This window comes from Xiphias gladius, chromosome 8 (genome assembly GCF_016859285.1).
Source record: "Xiphias gladius isolate SHS-SW01 ecotype Sanya breed wild chromosome 8, ASM1685928v1, whole genome shotgun sequence".
In the NCBI taxonomy this organism is placed as follows: domain Eukaryota; kingdom Metazoa; phylum Chordata; class Actinopteri; order Istiophoriformes; family Xiphiidae; genus Xiphias; species Xiphias gladius.
In genome coordinates, this window is record NC_053407.1 from 22,212,956 (window position 1) to 22,228,155 (window position 15,200).

Here is a 15,200-nt window from a genome sequence, read left to right on the forward strand (position 1 = left end):
TAATTTGACCAGCAGCAGCATATGTATTTTGCATACAGAATAAGAGCTAATTTGGTGATGTGATTCATTACAGGCTCGCACAAAATGATTTTGTGTGATTAACGCATCTCACCAAGGTTAATTCAAAAATGTTCATTATCTGTCGGTAGACTGTTAATGTGTCCCCAAAACACCGAGAAGACATGCAAAACATGGAAATAAATGTAATAGAACAAAGATTAAGTAGGGTTAAAGTCAAAAGAAGTCCGATCCAGTAAAAGGAGGATCACACAGTGCTCTGTTAAAGGGTCACTCCAACAATGTAGAATGGCATTTCTACAAAGTAGGGGCCTTATAATAGACAGATTTAAAAAAGAATAGTGAAAATTGAAGCAAAACATGCAGAGATATCGTGACTTTTACTGACTACTCTGGGGCAAGTTCCAAGAAAGTTGGATCCTACATTTCCCATCATGCAACCAACAACGTATGTTCATCAGGCCCTTCCCTCGCTGTTTCAAGGCCCAAGCCAGGACAACCCAAATGACGTCACGATGACACCAGCAGGGTTATTTTAGAGCTGATTAATCGATTAATCAACTAGTCAACTGACAGAATAATAATCAGCAACTGTTTTGGTGATCGATTAATCCTTTAATGCAGTTTCAAGCAAAAATGTAATTTCCCTAGTTCCGGCTTCTCATATGTGTGGATTTGCTTTCTCTTCCTTATCTTGTTCGATAGAAAACTGAACAATTTTAGGTTTTGGCGCGTCGATTGGAGAAAAGAAGCAATTTGATGACGTCACCTGAGGCTTTATGAAATTATCATGGGTATTTTGAGCTATTTTCTGATAATTTTTTGACTAAACGATTTATCAAGAAAATAATCGGCAGATTAATTGATAACGAAAATATTAGTTAGTTGCAGTCCTAGTTTATTTATAGGACTTTAGAAAGCTCCTCCAGAGCCACAGAAGACATTATTAAACTGTTTTCACAGGATGTGTAGTACTCCCCATGATGAGGAAACCTTTCTTTGTGTAAAACCAGCGCAGTCCCCTTCAAACAGGATTCTAATCAAGGGATTAATTAACCAGCTAAGGTCAAGTCAATTTTCTAGTCAGAGCATAGATTACAAATAGAACAGCAAACAGAGAGAAGGCACCCATTAAACCTGGGTCACAAAAGGCTTTTCAGGAGTATAACCACAATGCAGTTTACACGGTGGTGATGAGGAGTCTGGAAGCTTCAAATGTCAGACATAAAATATGAGACGATTCGACTCTGGAGTAGAATTGTGAATGTTCCTGAACTGCAAATTAAAATTCTTAACTGGGACATTTTGCATGGACACGCCTGGATCATTGGAGTAAAACTTTTGTTTCGTACGACTTATTAATCTTTTATTTTTCAAAACAGATTACAGTGTAATATTCATGACGCTCAGTGCGAATTGTTCCTTATGTACAAGAGAAGGTGGTCTGTTGATGTTTGGTACACAACCTAAATAAGGGACAATTTGTTCACTTCATGAATAACAACTGCAACTTCTTCTGGATGGATGATTCAAAGCAACCTGAGCTGTGTTTTAGAAGAAAGGAACCTTTTCTGTGGCCAATTTTATTTTCAGAACTTGGGACAGAAAAACACAGTTCTTTGTTTGCAATGTCTTGTAAGGGCAAGGTTTATGTCTGAAAAATGTTTCACCACTGCAAAGGTATTTTTGGTGTCTTTCTAAGTCCATGTGGGCTGGGCACTTGGCACAATAAGTAGCAAAACTAACACAGTGATGCTTACCTTTGCAGACTGTCCCATTACCGGTGTAGCCGGGCTTACAGGAGCAGCTGTGGCCTCCAACCATGTTGAAGCACAAGGCATTCTCATCACAGTTGTGTAGGCCACTGAGGCACTCATCGTGCTCTGAAAGACAAGACAACACACCAGACACCAATATCAACCAACTCTTTAGTCATATATATGCATTTGTATTATATGTCTTTCTGTAAACAAGCGGGGGGAAAAAGCAGCAGAAACAGTTCACAGGTTGTCCTCACATCTGCAAACCACTACTACTGTCAAGAAAATAACACTTGATAAAGAAAGCTGAATGTTTGTTTTCCATATAAATATGAAGAATGATCGCAGCCAGCTGGTAATTAAATTTCAGACTCAGTCTGGCACTGGCAAGACATGATACTGTCATAAAAAAATTGTCTTAGATATTTTGTTGTAATTTGCTTTCTTTGTTTGGCACAAAATGAGGGATGGAACAGTCTCGATGATGAATATGAGCTTTATAACAACTTAACATAAACTCCTTAATTTGTATTTATACATCAATGAGGTCTCTTCCCCTCTATGTGGAGAACCTCAGGATAGGACGCAGAGACTGAACACAATGCACTATAAGCCTGGAGGACACACTACTAATAAGTACTAACTACAAATCAAACAGTACAAGTGCAAATACTGTAAGGACACCACACGAAGAAATAGCACGAACTCTATGCTGAGTAAAGCAGAAAAAACAAGTGAAAACAGCTGTAATGTGAGAAAAACAGGAGGAAAAGTGTGATAACATTTTCACACATACAGTAAAAGTGTACATAAACATAATGATGGCACTGTAAAGTCAATATACCGTCTTATTAACTACAAGTCCCTTTAAGTACACTAAAGGATTGTAATACAGGGTGTGAAACTCTCATCTAGTCAAAACTAGTGATCTGGATTATTTTTTAAACGTCCAATACTACTTTCCCCACATAGTAATGTGTGTCCCTAGAACACAAACTGAACTATCTTTTGTCTATGTTGTTTTTATTTTGTTACTAAGAAAAGTTGTGTGGATGATGCAACCCAAATGAGACCATTAAGACTACAGGTGACTACAGCTGAATAAAACACAATTTTAAAGTGTCTACTTGTCAAAATATGGCTGACATTATAAATAAGCCTCTTTATAAATTAAATGCTGCAAATGAGCCAATTTGAAGCCAGAGAGGAGAAGTTTCCTTATCTTTATGTTGGTATCGCACCCAGTGTTTCTATTTCATATTTTTTTTTCAGGAAGCTGTGATTTGATCTGTCTGGAGACTGGTGGGTCTCACTTTTCCGATCTGAAATAACATCATGTTCAGCTCTCACGAAGGTGCGTGATATTAGTACTTTATTGTCGGCCTTACACCAGACACCACAGCTAACTCTTTCTCAGTAAGCCCCCCCCCCCCGTTTTTAGGTCATCTTCACTGTTGCGTGTCAAATTCGCGAACCAACCTTTTGCACTTGAGATAAATGTTTACCCTCCGTAAACTGGAGGCCATCAGACTGTGCTGATTTATTGAACCCTTCTTGCCCAATCCGCTGGGGCCTCCACCATGTTTGCTTACACAGTGAGATATTTTCTTATGTTTTCTGTTTTTAATCCCTGCTGCAGGCAAAGACACAGTAACTAACTGTCCCTTGCTATATGGACAGGCACTTTAATGCACGCCCTTCATCTGTCCCTGAACACAAAGGCAGATCTTTATCCCTCGGAGACGCGCAAAAGAAGAGCGCTTATCACGTTTTTAAAATTGAATTTTGGAGATTCACATAAATATTGCTCTCTGATAAGTGCTTGCTTACCGAGCACTACATCAGCTGCAGTTTGGAAAACTGTTCGGACTTGTTTTAACCTACTGACATCTTGTTTCCCTTATTTCTCAACTCTGTGTCCAGCCATGACCCAAAAAGATGCAAAACAGCAACCGCTGATGAAAGGTCCATCTTTTGGCAAGGGAATTCTCTCCCTAACTGCAGTATTTTAAAAATAATTTAGTAGCTTAGCCGGACAACTTTTTTAATTTTGCATGATCATGTGTTTAAAGTGCAGAGAGAACTTTCAGAGGCTGCTAAAAGGACACATAGTCAGCTGAATCTCTTTCAAAAAGGTTCAGACTCTTGAAAAACACAAAGACTTGAGTGCTAAACTGCGGGCAACAGTTTGGACTTTTTATTGTTATTTCTGTGAATTTCTGGGCCACACTGCGCCTGGCAGGGAATAAGAATAAATTCATTTCCCTCAGCTGTTTCCTCTTGCACATTTTGTTCAGACGTTAAGCAGATCTCTGGAGCATTTCCCACCACCAGAGATGCAATATTTTTGTGTAGTACCTACTTACAGGTATTTTTCCCACAACTTGGAGCTTTTTTTAATGCATGCAATTGTGAAAGACAGTGAGATCTGACGACTGAAAGGTGGCACCTGAAGAGCGAGAGGATCCGAAATCTGAATGCTTGTTGCGACGGACCTGAGCCGCGTCATCCATTTCCCTGCCATCATCCAATCCATTATATCTCCTGAACAGACCGTAGGCTCATCCAAATTGAAAGTGACATTGTGATGAGCTCCTTCATCGAGGGTATGATGTATATGCGCATGTGTGCGTGAGATGGATTGAAGGGCACTTAGGAGGGCCCGCTGCTCTGCTCTTCTTGCTGCATCACACGCACTCACACTCACCTGCTGTTGGGCAGAATTAAAGTCTGCTCATAGGCATATAAAAACAGTAAAAGGAAGACAGGAGAGAGGACAGAGAATACGTGTTTTTTTTTTCTTTCTTTTTTTCCCAAGGTCACATCTGCCAGAGCAGGAAACAGCCAGCCGTCAGTCTGACCAGACAGGGCAGCAGAGCCACCAGGTGCTCTGTCTGTGTGTGTGCATGCCGAGTGTGTAGTATCACCATGACCCTTGAGGTTAGCATTGGTTACTTACAATTTTGGTTATTTAAGAATTTAGGCTTATTACACCCCTGCACTTACGGTGTAAGCGACTCTAAATTTAATCGCCAACTAAATCCCTGAAATGTTTGTGTGTGTTAGCGTGAGAGAGCTATTTCCTCGCTGACTGCTGCTGCTCAGGCTGCAGACAGATAAACAATCAATTATGTACAGCCTGTCACCAGGGATCTCGCTCTAGCTGGCCGTTTTCTCCTCCTGCTCGACTCCCTCTACCTTCTGCCAATAAAACAACAGCCTCAGCAAGGTCTGACCTCAGACTGCTTTCCTCAAAATATTTTGGCCCTGACTCTAACTTCAAAATTACAGGCCTCTGAGAGGACGGTGATCTTATGATACCTATGTCGGTGGAGGAAAAAAACAAAAAAAACCTCTTCTGCCTCTTCTGTGACTCTGCGTTTGTCTGCTACGATGAAAAAGAGGATAGAAGAGAAGAGAAAATTGTAACACATTACAGTACCTGAAATTCTGATTAGTTGGACAAATTGTCTTCTCTTTACTTAAAGCCAGTACGACTAGTTTCATTATACTTCAGAATCTGCTTTATACTATAGATGCATTTCCTCAAGGCATCAACCATATTTTTTATCATTTTAACATAAACAAATAATTGAAACATTTAACTGGACTTATCCAATTCCACTATTCAAACAGAATTCATGGACATCAGGGAAAAAGAGGCAAAAACTTGGGTTTGTCCAAATGCCCCTCAGCTACCAGCCCCTTTGAGTCGTCAGAGTGAAAGTCATCTTTTTTGATCTCTGTTGTTGACGAACCCCCTGCACCACCTCTGGCCCCTGTCCATCCCTTCTTTCCCCTCTCCACCCAGCCCTCCTTCCGCTCCTCTGCCTCAGGGGTCCGGGTCTGGTTATCACAGGATTAGGACAAGGACACACACCCCGCGTACACACCTCGGGCACAAGCACACGCGTGCACACATACACCTAGCATACACGCACACCTCAGGACAGCCTTCTTTAATAACATTCAAAGGGAGAGCACAACGAATCCGCTACCTTTCATGGATTAACTGCTAATCTCACAGAGCGAGGAGCACCTCAGGCACTTTGGGGAAAAGACGAAAGAGTAAAGGGGAAGAAAGACGAGGAATCTTGACCTTCAAGATCAAGGATTAAAGTGCTAGTCAAAGAAAGGGGCAAAAGAAAGTTGGGGATGTTTATTTTGCTAAAGGCACCACTGGATACAGTGCCTTGGCTGTGTCAGGACATTTGGTTGTACATATCTCATTTATACAAGTACATGAAGTCAACATGTTCCAGTCCGCCACCAGCTGGGATCTGAACCTGAGGCCTCCCTCTCTGCAGGCGGTCTTGATGTAAAATACGGACTTCTGTCCGAGCTTGCTGACCCGGACAAGCTGAGGAGAAATACAGTATAACCAGGGCTCCATGCCGTTTCACCGAGACTTAAAACGGCGGATCAGTCCTTTAATCCACTATTCTGCACATAAACACTGAGCCATGAAATGAACTAGAGTCAACTTAATCCTCCTTACCAGGTAGACTGGTTCACATGCAACACAGTAATGCATGTGGAAATGTGGCTACAAATACCGGGGACAGTGTTTCTGCTGAATTTGCGATTTGTTAATTGGTGAAAGCCACTGAGGATGATAAAGATGCTCGTATATCATGCGAATTCAAAATGTCAATAGGTACCAAGGGGGGCGGTTTAATGCTTCCTTCCACGGCTGTAATATTTCTTCTATGGGCAACTTAGAGGAATCAGCACTCCCCCTGGACTCTTTTCAAACACAAGCAGATGTTCAATTGCTAATAAAAAACTGTAGGTTCCTGCAGCTAGTAGGTTGGCTTCTTCCCATTTTTATAATCAATTACTGCCACAGAGGTGAAAGTAAACTCGGCATATCAACATGTAAAAGGAGGGGTATTGCAGCATTAATTATTTTTTTCATTAAAGGACCCTGAGTGTCATTGTTGACCCCCAATTTGGCCATAATTCTTCTATATCAGACTGGCTAAGAGGTGAGATGTGCTTATAGTAGAGATGCTGTTCAGTATCATGCTCTCTCTGATGGAAGATGTGTGGGAGCTGATAGTCCAATAACTCAGTGGGGAGATTACAATGGTAATTTAACTGAAGCCGGGGAAAAGTCATTACATCAAGCCTCTGCGTAAGCCTTGGTTTAATCACACATATTGACTTATATAAGGTGACGCATAGCTGTGTATTCCACCACAGTGACTTGAAGGCATTTTAATAGGAAACTACAAAAAATATAGTGACACAATTTAATCCACTGGGTTTGGGGGTATTAATCTTCATTGTGAATCTGGGGAACGAGCACACAGTGGAAGAAAGACAAATGAGTAAAACAATAAAACTTGCCCCGCGGCTCAGAGGATTAAAGGAACACGGTGACTGAAATCACATAAGGTACAGCGGATGACTAAGGATAATATGGAAAAGGACTGAGTAAGCAAGGAGGTTTATTTCTCTAAATAAATCCCATGAGCACGACAAAAGAGACGAATGTGTATTTTTTAGTCCCTCAGAAACTATTCCTCAATCTCAATTCTAACTTGTTATGCCTTTCAGAAGCCTGTTCATAAAAACACTCGAGGTAATAAATCCTTAACTTTGCTCTATTATTTCCTGATTTCCATTGACAAGAAAAGAGGAACTCTACAGGGGGGCCTGGATGGAGGAGGAAATGGGAGTTTTCACCAGGTGTTCGTTCTGTTGCTGAGTCTTACGGCTTTAATTCAAACTCCTATAGCACTGCGGGAAGGCCCGGGCCTAAATCGCCTGGGGTACGGCGCAGGCAGCAGCCAGCCCCTTCACTCCGCCGCCGCAGAGTTAGTTTGTATTGGTGCAAATTGCTTTTTTAATTACAGACACAGAGGAAATGCAGCAAGTTGCCTCCTCTTCGCAGATGATGCACACAGGGAGGTACTTAACATCATGTTTCACAAGCTGCAAACAACTGGTGACGAACGAGGCGGATCTGCCGCTCATCACTGTGGAATGACATTGTGTTGTTCCAGAAGAAGGACAGACAGATTTCATTATGGAAGGATTACTGACTCAGATTTGTTTCACTCTATGTATGGTCCTGCACTTGGCAGTATAACAGAGTGATAATTTTAAATAGACACACAGGTGGGCCTTACAATAGTCATTATAAAGTCCTTCTGTGATTCTGCAGCATTCTTCACTCTTGACATTAAAATACAGATTTTTGTCTCTCGCTTTGCCCCATAAATCCTGACATCTGATTTCACACAGATGTTACCGCCTGATTTCTGTTTGTTCTCATTAAATTCCTGTGCAAACATTTAGTTTTGCTTACAGAGCTCCAATATTTGGCTAAGATTGGGCGTGGATGATACAGAAAAGAAAAATGCTCCATCAATCGCATCAGCTGATGTCAATATACAGTATGTCCAGTCATGAATTAAACCAATATTTCTGTTGATCTTATAGATTCTCTTAAGATTTGACTGTGAGAACAGCAAGAAATCCCACACACTGTCAGCATTCTGAGGACCGAAAACATAAATGAAGCCAACACGGGGGATCGTCAGAGTGAGCTTTCTTGGTCCTTTCACAGCGAGTTTCGATTCCAACGCACCTTTTGATGAGACTATCTGGTGAGCAAGAACTTTGTAGAACTTGTTCCCTCAAGCTTAAAATCCCCCGGTATTAGATTCAGAATCTGAACAATTACATAGAACTGTATGATTTCCAGCTGCGTTAACAATATGGTATGATGTCGAGTATTAACCAAAATATTCATGCTTCCAATCTGGCCGGGGACCTTTGTTGCACCTCTCTCGTATTTCCTGTCATCTCTAATAAAGGCATAAAATGAAAGAGATAAACATTATCATCTTTTAATGCATCAATAAATTAAATACTGCACCTGAATTTGATGTGTTTTTAGACACAGTCCGATCAATCACGATGATGTAACAGGTCTATTTCTCTCTCATGTGTTAAAGGTTGTCTTATCTACAGAGAAACTATTTTGGAAGAAGCTGTTAGGAACATCTAGGGCTACAACCACAATCGCCAAAACACAGAGAGAGAACAAAACCTGTGAATCATCCACGCAATCTTTTCAGACTGATTTGGTTTGCTTTGGAAATGGACTTTGATTTCAACTTTGATCAGGAACAAATGGGTCCGCTGCCTCCACTCACAGTCTCTGTTTCTCAGGTTCTCGGTGACTTTCTGTCTCCTTATCACACAGACACACACACACACACACACACACATTCGCACACCAGACGAAGACCTCACACATTCACACACACACAAACACACACACACACACACACACACAAACAAGGCAGAGGGTCCACAGACACACTGACATTTCCATAAAGGCCTGAAGTTGTTTTTTTTTTTTATGTTCAAAGTGAAGTTTTCAGAAGATAAAAGTCTTCACACCAACTATAGAATCGTAACAAAAACTCAGAGTTGCAAATGTCAAATAAACAACGGACTTGTCTCACAATATAACAGAGTTTAGAGATTTGTATTAACACCGTTGTAAAGAATAAATATGTGTAATTATGGAGTTTGACAGAAGTTTTACCAAAGTAGGGAGAGAGATAGAGTTTGTAATCCACACAAAGCAAACGCAATCCAAAACTAATCCAACATCTTTCCTCTGCTGCTAACTTGTGTTGAATCATAAAGGCTGGTATTGATTTGTGTGTCTGTGTGTGTGTGTTTTATTTTAATCTGGTGCTAGTAATCAAAGCGTACCAATAGGAGCAAATCAAACTATGACATTCATCTCTACGCATATTAAATGAACAGGCCGTGCGTAATGGCAGGGTGACAGATTCACAGACAGGTGTGTCTAACCAGGCGCCGTCTGGGATGTGACGAACAAAAAAAAGGGGAGAGGAGGTGTAGCACGCGGCTGAGGTTTATACCGTGATTTACAGGTGTTGTTTTGATAACTCTCCCTGTCATAACATGATTTTCAATCACACCGCTTCTTTATTCTGCTACCACTACAATCTGAAACTGATAACTCACAATATTTATATCTGAGTGTCTGGCTGCCTTTTCCTCTCTCCGTCTCTGGAAGTCTGTACGTCTCTTGGCTGCAGAATTTATCATCACGAAAATCAAATGTCATCCTCCGGTTTATGACCAAAGATGCAAATTAAATCATTTCTAGCTGGCAATAACTTAGTGTAGTTATACAAAACGCTTCCCCCTTTAAAAACTCCTGTAGTAGATACCTGCAGCGAAGACATATCCTCCCATTGAATCTCCTTACAGCTACACGGCTCTGCTCATCTCCACGCCCATACAACGACATGCTCCTTATTTGTACCACTTCAAGTCTGTTGGCAACCTCTACACAAAATGGTTGTCCTGGAAGCTGAAGCTCGCAGAGCCTTCTCCACCCTCAGAGCCTTCTACACCCTCAGAGCCTTCTCCACTTGATTCCAGCCTGTAAAAAAAGGCCGGCAGAGGGGCTCACCTGTGCAGGAGTAGTCATCGATCCTGATGTAGCCCGTATGGCAGATGCACATGAAGGAGCCCGGGGTGTTAACACACATGGTGTTCTCCCTGCAGTAGTGCTTCCCTTCAGCGCACTCATCAATATCTGAAGGGAGACGGAGGGAGAGAGAAGGAGAACAAAGCTGGGTTAGATGCGGATTGCCGTCACACAGTCTTCTGTCAAATGAGATCAAACCATCTGCAAATGAATCTGTAAATGCATTGTTTTAGAATACCTCTCTGAGGATTTTTTTTTAAGGTCTTCTCGTTAAAGGGGTCAACACATAGTCAGGCAATTATTTCACGGATATTAATAGACCTTCGCATAAAAATTACAAAAATATTTGTTGGTAGATTATAGACACCCTCTTGTGGTGCGGATCAAACGAGATCTTAGCATTTTTTAAATCAATATTCCGCATGGATCGCTCACGCCTCAGACCTCAAGTTCAAGCCTAATGATCGATTTTGATTTACTGTTTATTTCTCAAACCCCTTGAGCTGAGTGACGTTCAACAGCTTCATCACTTTTTCCTCTCTCCGCGGTGAGAGGAGTGGGAGTCCAGAATTGCGGTGGCAGAAAGGTCTGGACTGACTTTTGATGCTGGTCTGAATAGGCCCTGACTTGTTGTCTGGTTTCGTTTTTATAAAGTCAGTGTTGAGCTTCCTGAATTCATCAAAGATGTTGGAGAGGGTCATAACTGACTCTGGCTTTCATTAGTTTCTAATTATGCATGAGACGGCATGAATATGTAGTCACCGCTGATTTCTTGGAAAAAAAAAGATCCAGCTTTGTCTGACTGATTTTCACGAGTCCTCCAAAATTGAACCGACAAAATACAGTGTTTGTCCATGGCCTCTCGAATGACACACAGGAGCATTTTTTGATCTGTTGCCTCCAGCGGCAGGATGACACCCTTTGTCTGTGCCCTCAAAAACCATTAAAAAATCCCTGTTGAAAAATAAATCTTATTTATAACTTAACACACTATGGTTGAGGTTTGGTCAGGTTTAGGTACAAAAATAAAAAAGGTCTTTGTCACTTGAACGTAAACCCTTGTTGAAATGATGGAGGCTATTATTCTTCTGGGGAGGAGAGGCTCAATTTTTATTTGGGAGGAAGCTCAGCACTGTTATAGTGACATCCCCACTATTATACTCTGGCCTATTTTTGTTGCCCCATCCTGGGAACCATCTTGAATAGTTTAGTCATAGTTGGTTCTCACCACAGAAGGTTTCTAAAGGCACCTGTGCAGCCACTGGGAAAGGGCTATTTGTCTTCATCAGTGGCAGACATAGGTTGAAATGCAAAAGGTCCATGAGAGGTGGGCACTGAAGCACTTAAGGTTGCACCACTCGATTTTCAATCTACTTAAAGTAAAGCACTCCACATAGTGGCTTAGCTGCTTTTCTCTAGACTACTACTGGCCATTCAGTTAATCTCTGCGCTCTACTTTAATTTTTATTTGCTGTAAACAGACACTGAAGGGTAAGAATTATGCCAGTAGAAGAGTTCATTCAAAAGTCTCTGAACACAAACACTCGGGTGTTTTTAATTATTCTTTGGGAAGAGCTATGGTGGGCATTATATGAGGTCACCAAACTTAAAATACAAATAACAATAACGAAGGTATGAGCCGTCCCATCTTGACAGGAGAGTGAGTGAGATGTCAACCAAGCACAGTCCTAACAAAGAAGTCTAACCAGGCAAAATAAGTGTGGGTATATCATGTGTCTACGCCCTTTAACTGACCTCTTAAATATAATTTGTGTGTACTGAATTTCTGAGTGCCTATACACAGATTTTTTCATATTAAACCCCAACACACCGATGGTAAACAAACAGGGGTTTTCTTACATCGGAATAAAGGCTATCTTTCCGTCTTGAGGACAGGAAGATGATTTTAAAGTCCGCCATCAAGTCTGTGCCTGAAGAGGGAGATATCTTTTGTTATTTATTTATTATGCTGCGTGCTTTACCTTAAAACCACTTGATGCAGTTTATCATTGTGCTTTGCGCTCCATTACAGGAGATAAATGTCATACTCATTTCTGTGAACTATATGAAAAAGCAGGCACGGTCCTCACTAGCAACAATAAACAGGAAAACAACATCCCTGAGTATATCACTTCTCTTCTCAAATATAAAACCACTGCTCACCAGGACAGATCTCGGGCCTGTTTAACTCTAGTTACCCCTCAGGTAAATACTGATCTGAGGAAGAACGCCTTCTACTACTTCGCACCATATAAATGGAAAGAATTGCAGAGGATTTCAAGAGTTGAATATCTCATCCCAATGGCTGATTTTAACTTCAATCGTTTAATCCATTTAAAATCTATTTAGCAGTGTCTTTGATCCGCCTCTGATGCTGGATGTGCTTTTTATTTTGTCTGACTATGTTTTTTTTTTTTTCTCTCTGCTGTACTCAGGCCTCTTGTGCAAAAGTGATCCTGATCTCAATGAGATTACCTGATTTAGTAATGGTTATGCATAAACCTACACAGGTGACATACAACTTTTGTGGCCGGGTGGTTAGAGGGTCTGTTCTGATCTTTGATTCTTCAATTTACCTGCGTGGGATCAATAAAGTTTATCTTAACTTTACCATTTTAATTTGTACATTGAATTTAGTGACACACAATTCCAACCATAGGCTCCACCCAACCTCAGCCTGTACAGGTCTAATCAGCCAGAATAAGTGAAAACACCGGACACTAGCTGAGTAATGTGAAAGAGTCAAGCGTCGCTGTAAACCCACTAAGAATTGACACCCAACTCTTCAGCTTTATGCACGCTTAGCCATTTCTAGCTTACTGTTGTGGTTATTTTGCCAGCACATACTGTAAACTGTGAAAGGCTGAGTCTTACGGTAAATAATATAAAAAATGAAATATGAGGCAGCCATTTCCAGCAAACAAGCTCGGATAAGCAGAGTGTACCCTGAGTGCCTAACATAAAACACCAGACAGGGGAAAGAGCGACTAGCGAGGAAACAAATTAACATTTTTCACATTGATCAGAGAAATATGTTGATTTAAGAGTTATTATTTCTGTAAGTTGACTAACAACCTGAGCAGTTGCTTTGGTTTCTGTTTTTCATTATTGTAGTTAAATAGCTAGCTAGCTATGTAGGAAGATGTCGTACCAATTCTTAATCCCTAAGCTTCGATTTGATCTGAGGCTAATGCTAATGTTGCTCCGCTCAATGGATATGTGCTGTAAGTAGGTAAATTTTTTGCTAACATTTTAGCATAACAACTTGATAACCAAATAGTATATCGGGGCTATGTTTCTGTGAGTTTTCTTCGGAGGCTTTCCCGTGCCCTAGTAATTAAAACTCTGTTAGTGCAGCTTTAAGAATACAATTTATTAGATTGTCCTTTGTTTTTTCCTTCTCACTCTCATGATTCCATATTTGGATCCATATTAGCTGTTGCTAAGGCAACAGCTATTCCTGGGGTCTAACTGCATGCCAAACCATCAGACAGAAGATGCACAACACTGCCAGGGTAAACAAAATAATCTTGATAATGTGATGCAACTGAATGCAATACCATGCAAATCCAAGTCTAACCAAACAAACCCGGCCATGTTATGTGCACCAGAGCCTTGTTCCTGTTGGTAGTACAGGTCAAACGTAGGCACTTTTTGAGAGACAAGCTACATAGTCCTTGACATTATCAATTTATTATTCATTCACTGTATTCAGTGTCTGTGAGAGGACATTCACCTCTGAATATGTTCTGTGCCAGATGCTTTTGCGAAGAGCACTTGAAATTGAATTTCAATAGATTTGCATTGGCATTCACTCAGCTCGCATGTCCTTGGTTAGAGCACCGCCCACCACCTCGCAAACTAAGACTTAGCACCTGCCTACAGCTGAAGCATTCACATTTCGTTGTTCTTCTTCTTTTCCACAGTTTCATCAATACTTGCAGCCTCCAGCTACTCAAAAGCTTCCCGGATAAATGACGCAGGCAGACAATCGCCGACCACCTATGAAAGTACATGTGTCCTTCACTAAATGAATGGAGGCTAATTAAACCTTGTGACTGGCTTTGAGAGAGAGAGAGAGAGAGAAACAGAGATGTACAGTGGGTAGGAAAAAATGGGAAGTAAAGGAAAGGGCAGATAGCAGCGCAGGTAAAGAAGAAGAGGATTAGAGACAAATACAGAGCCATGACAAGCTGTACTGTAGTGCTAAATAGAAAAGGGGAGACGAAACAGTTGGGGAGAGGGTGAATGACTTAGATGGTGAAGTAAGAATGACAGAGAGGGAAGACAGGGGCAGATGGAGAGAAAAGGGCAGGCAATAGATTAAATAGAAAGATGCAGACGGAGGGAGATTCAGTTTGAAGTAAAAAAAAAAAAAGGTTAAAAGTGTGGAGTGTGTATATAAAACTGAACAATTTAGTAGCGGGAGAAAGAGATTTAGAAGGCAGAGGAACAGAAGTGGAGAGGAAGCAGCAGAAGGTATTAACTGTCGCTAAGAGACAGAAAGTAAGAGAGAAAATTCAGTCTGTCTTCAGTCACAATGTTAACCTTGAGCAGAGGTCTTAAGTGACAGCTTTCCCACTTTATGATTGGCCGTCCATGGTGCCGCTTTGATTTACACCCTATTAACTGTAAGACACCATCCATCTCGCCCTCGATGACAGCAGTTACGTTTGCTAAAACAATATGTTAGGAGGTGAGATGATGAGGGGCAGTGTGCGCACGTGCGGGGGGTGGGGGGGGTCGACCATCTCCATCTCCATTAACGCACTCCATTTTCTTGATTGGCCTGTCACATGGAAACACGTGATGCGGCAAGCAAAAAAGGCTGATCAAGCGTCAGCGGCGGCTTTTATCACTGAATGGAGTGCTCGGGGTCAATCTGTTGCCCCGTCACGATGGATGGTTAGAAAGCACCTGTGTTCCTTTTT

General features: G+C 41.3%; 1 protein-coding gene across 1 annotated transcript in view; it reads right to left on the reverse strand.

The window, feature by feature from the left end:
• nell2a (neural EGFL like 2a) overlaps positions 1-15,200 on the reverse strand; it is a 77,569-nt gene that overhangs the window by 25,567 nt on the left and 36,802 nt on the right. Inside the window, exons 13-14 of the mRNA XM_040132287.1 lie at positions 10,252-10,377; positions 1,779-1,901 (exon numbers count right to left, since the gene is read on the reverse strand). Coding sequence (XP_039988221.1) covers positions 1,779-1,901; positions 10,252-10,377 — 249 coding nt within the window. The remainder of the gene's footprint in view (positions 1-1,778; positions 1,902-10,251; positions 10,378-15,200) is intronic.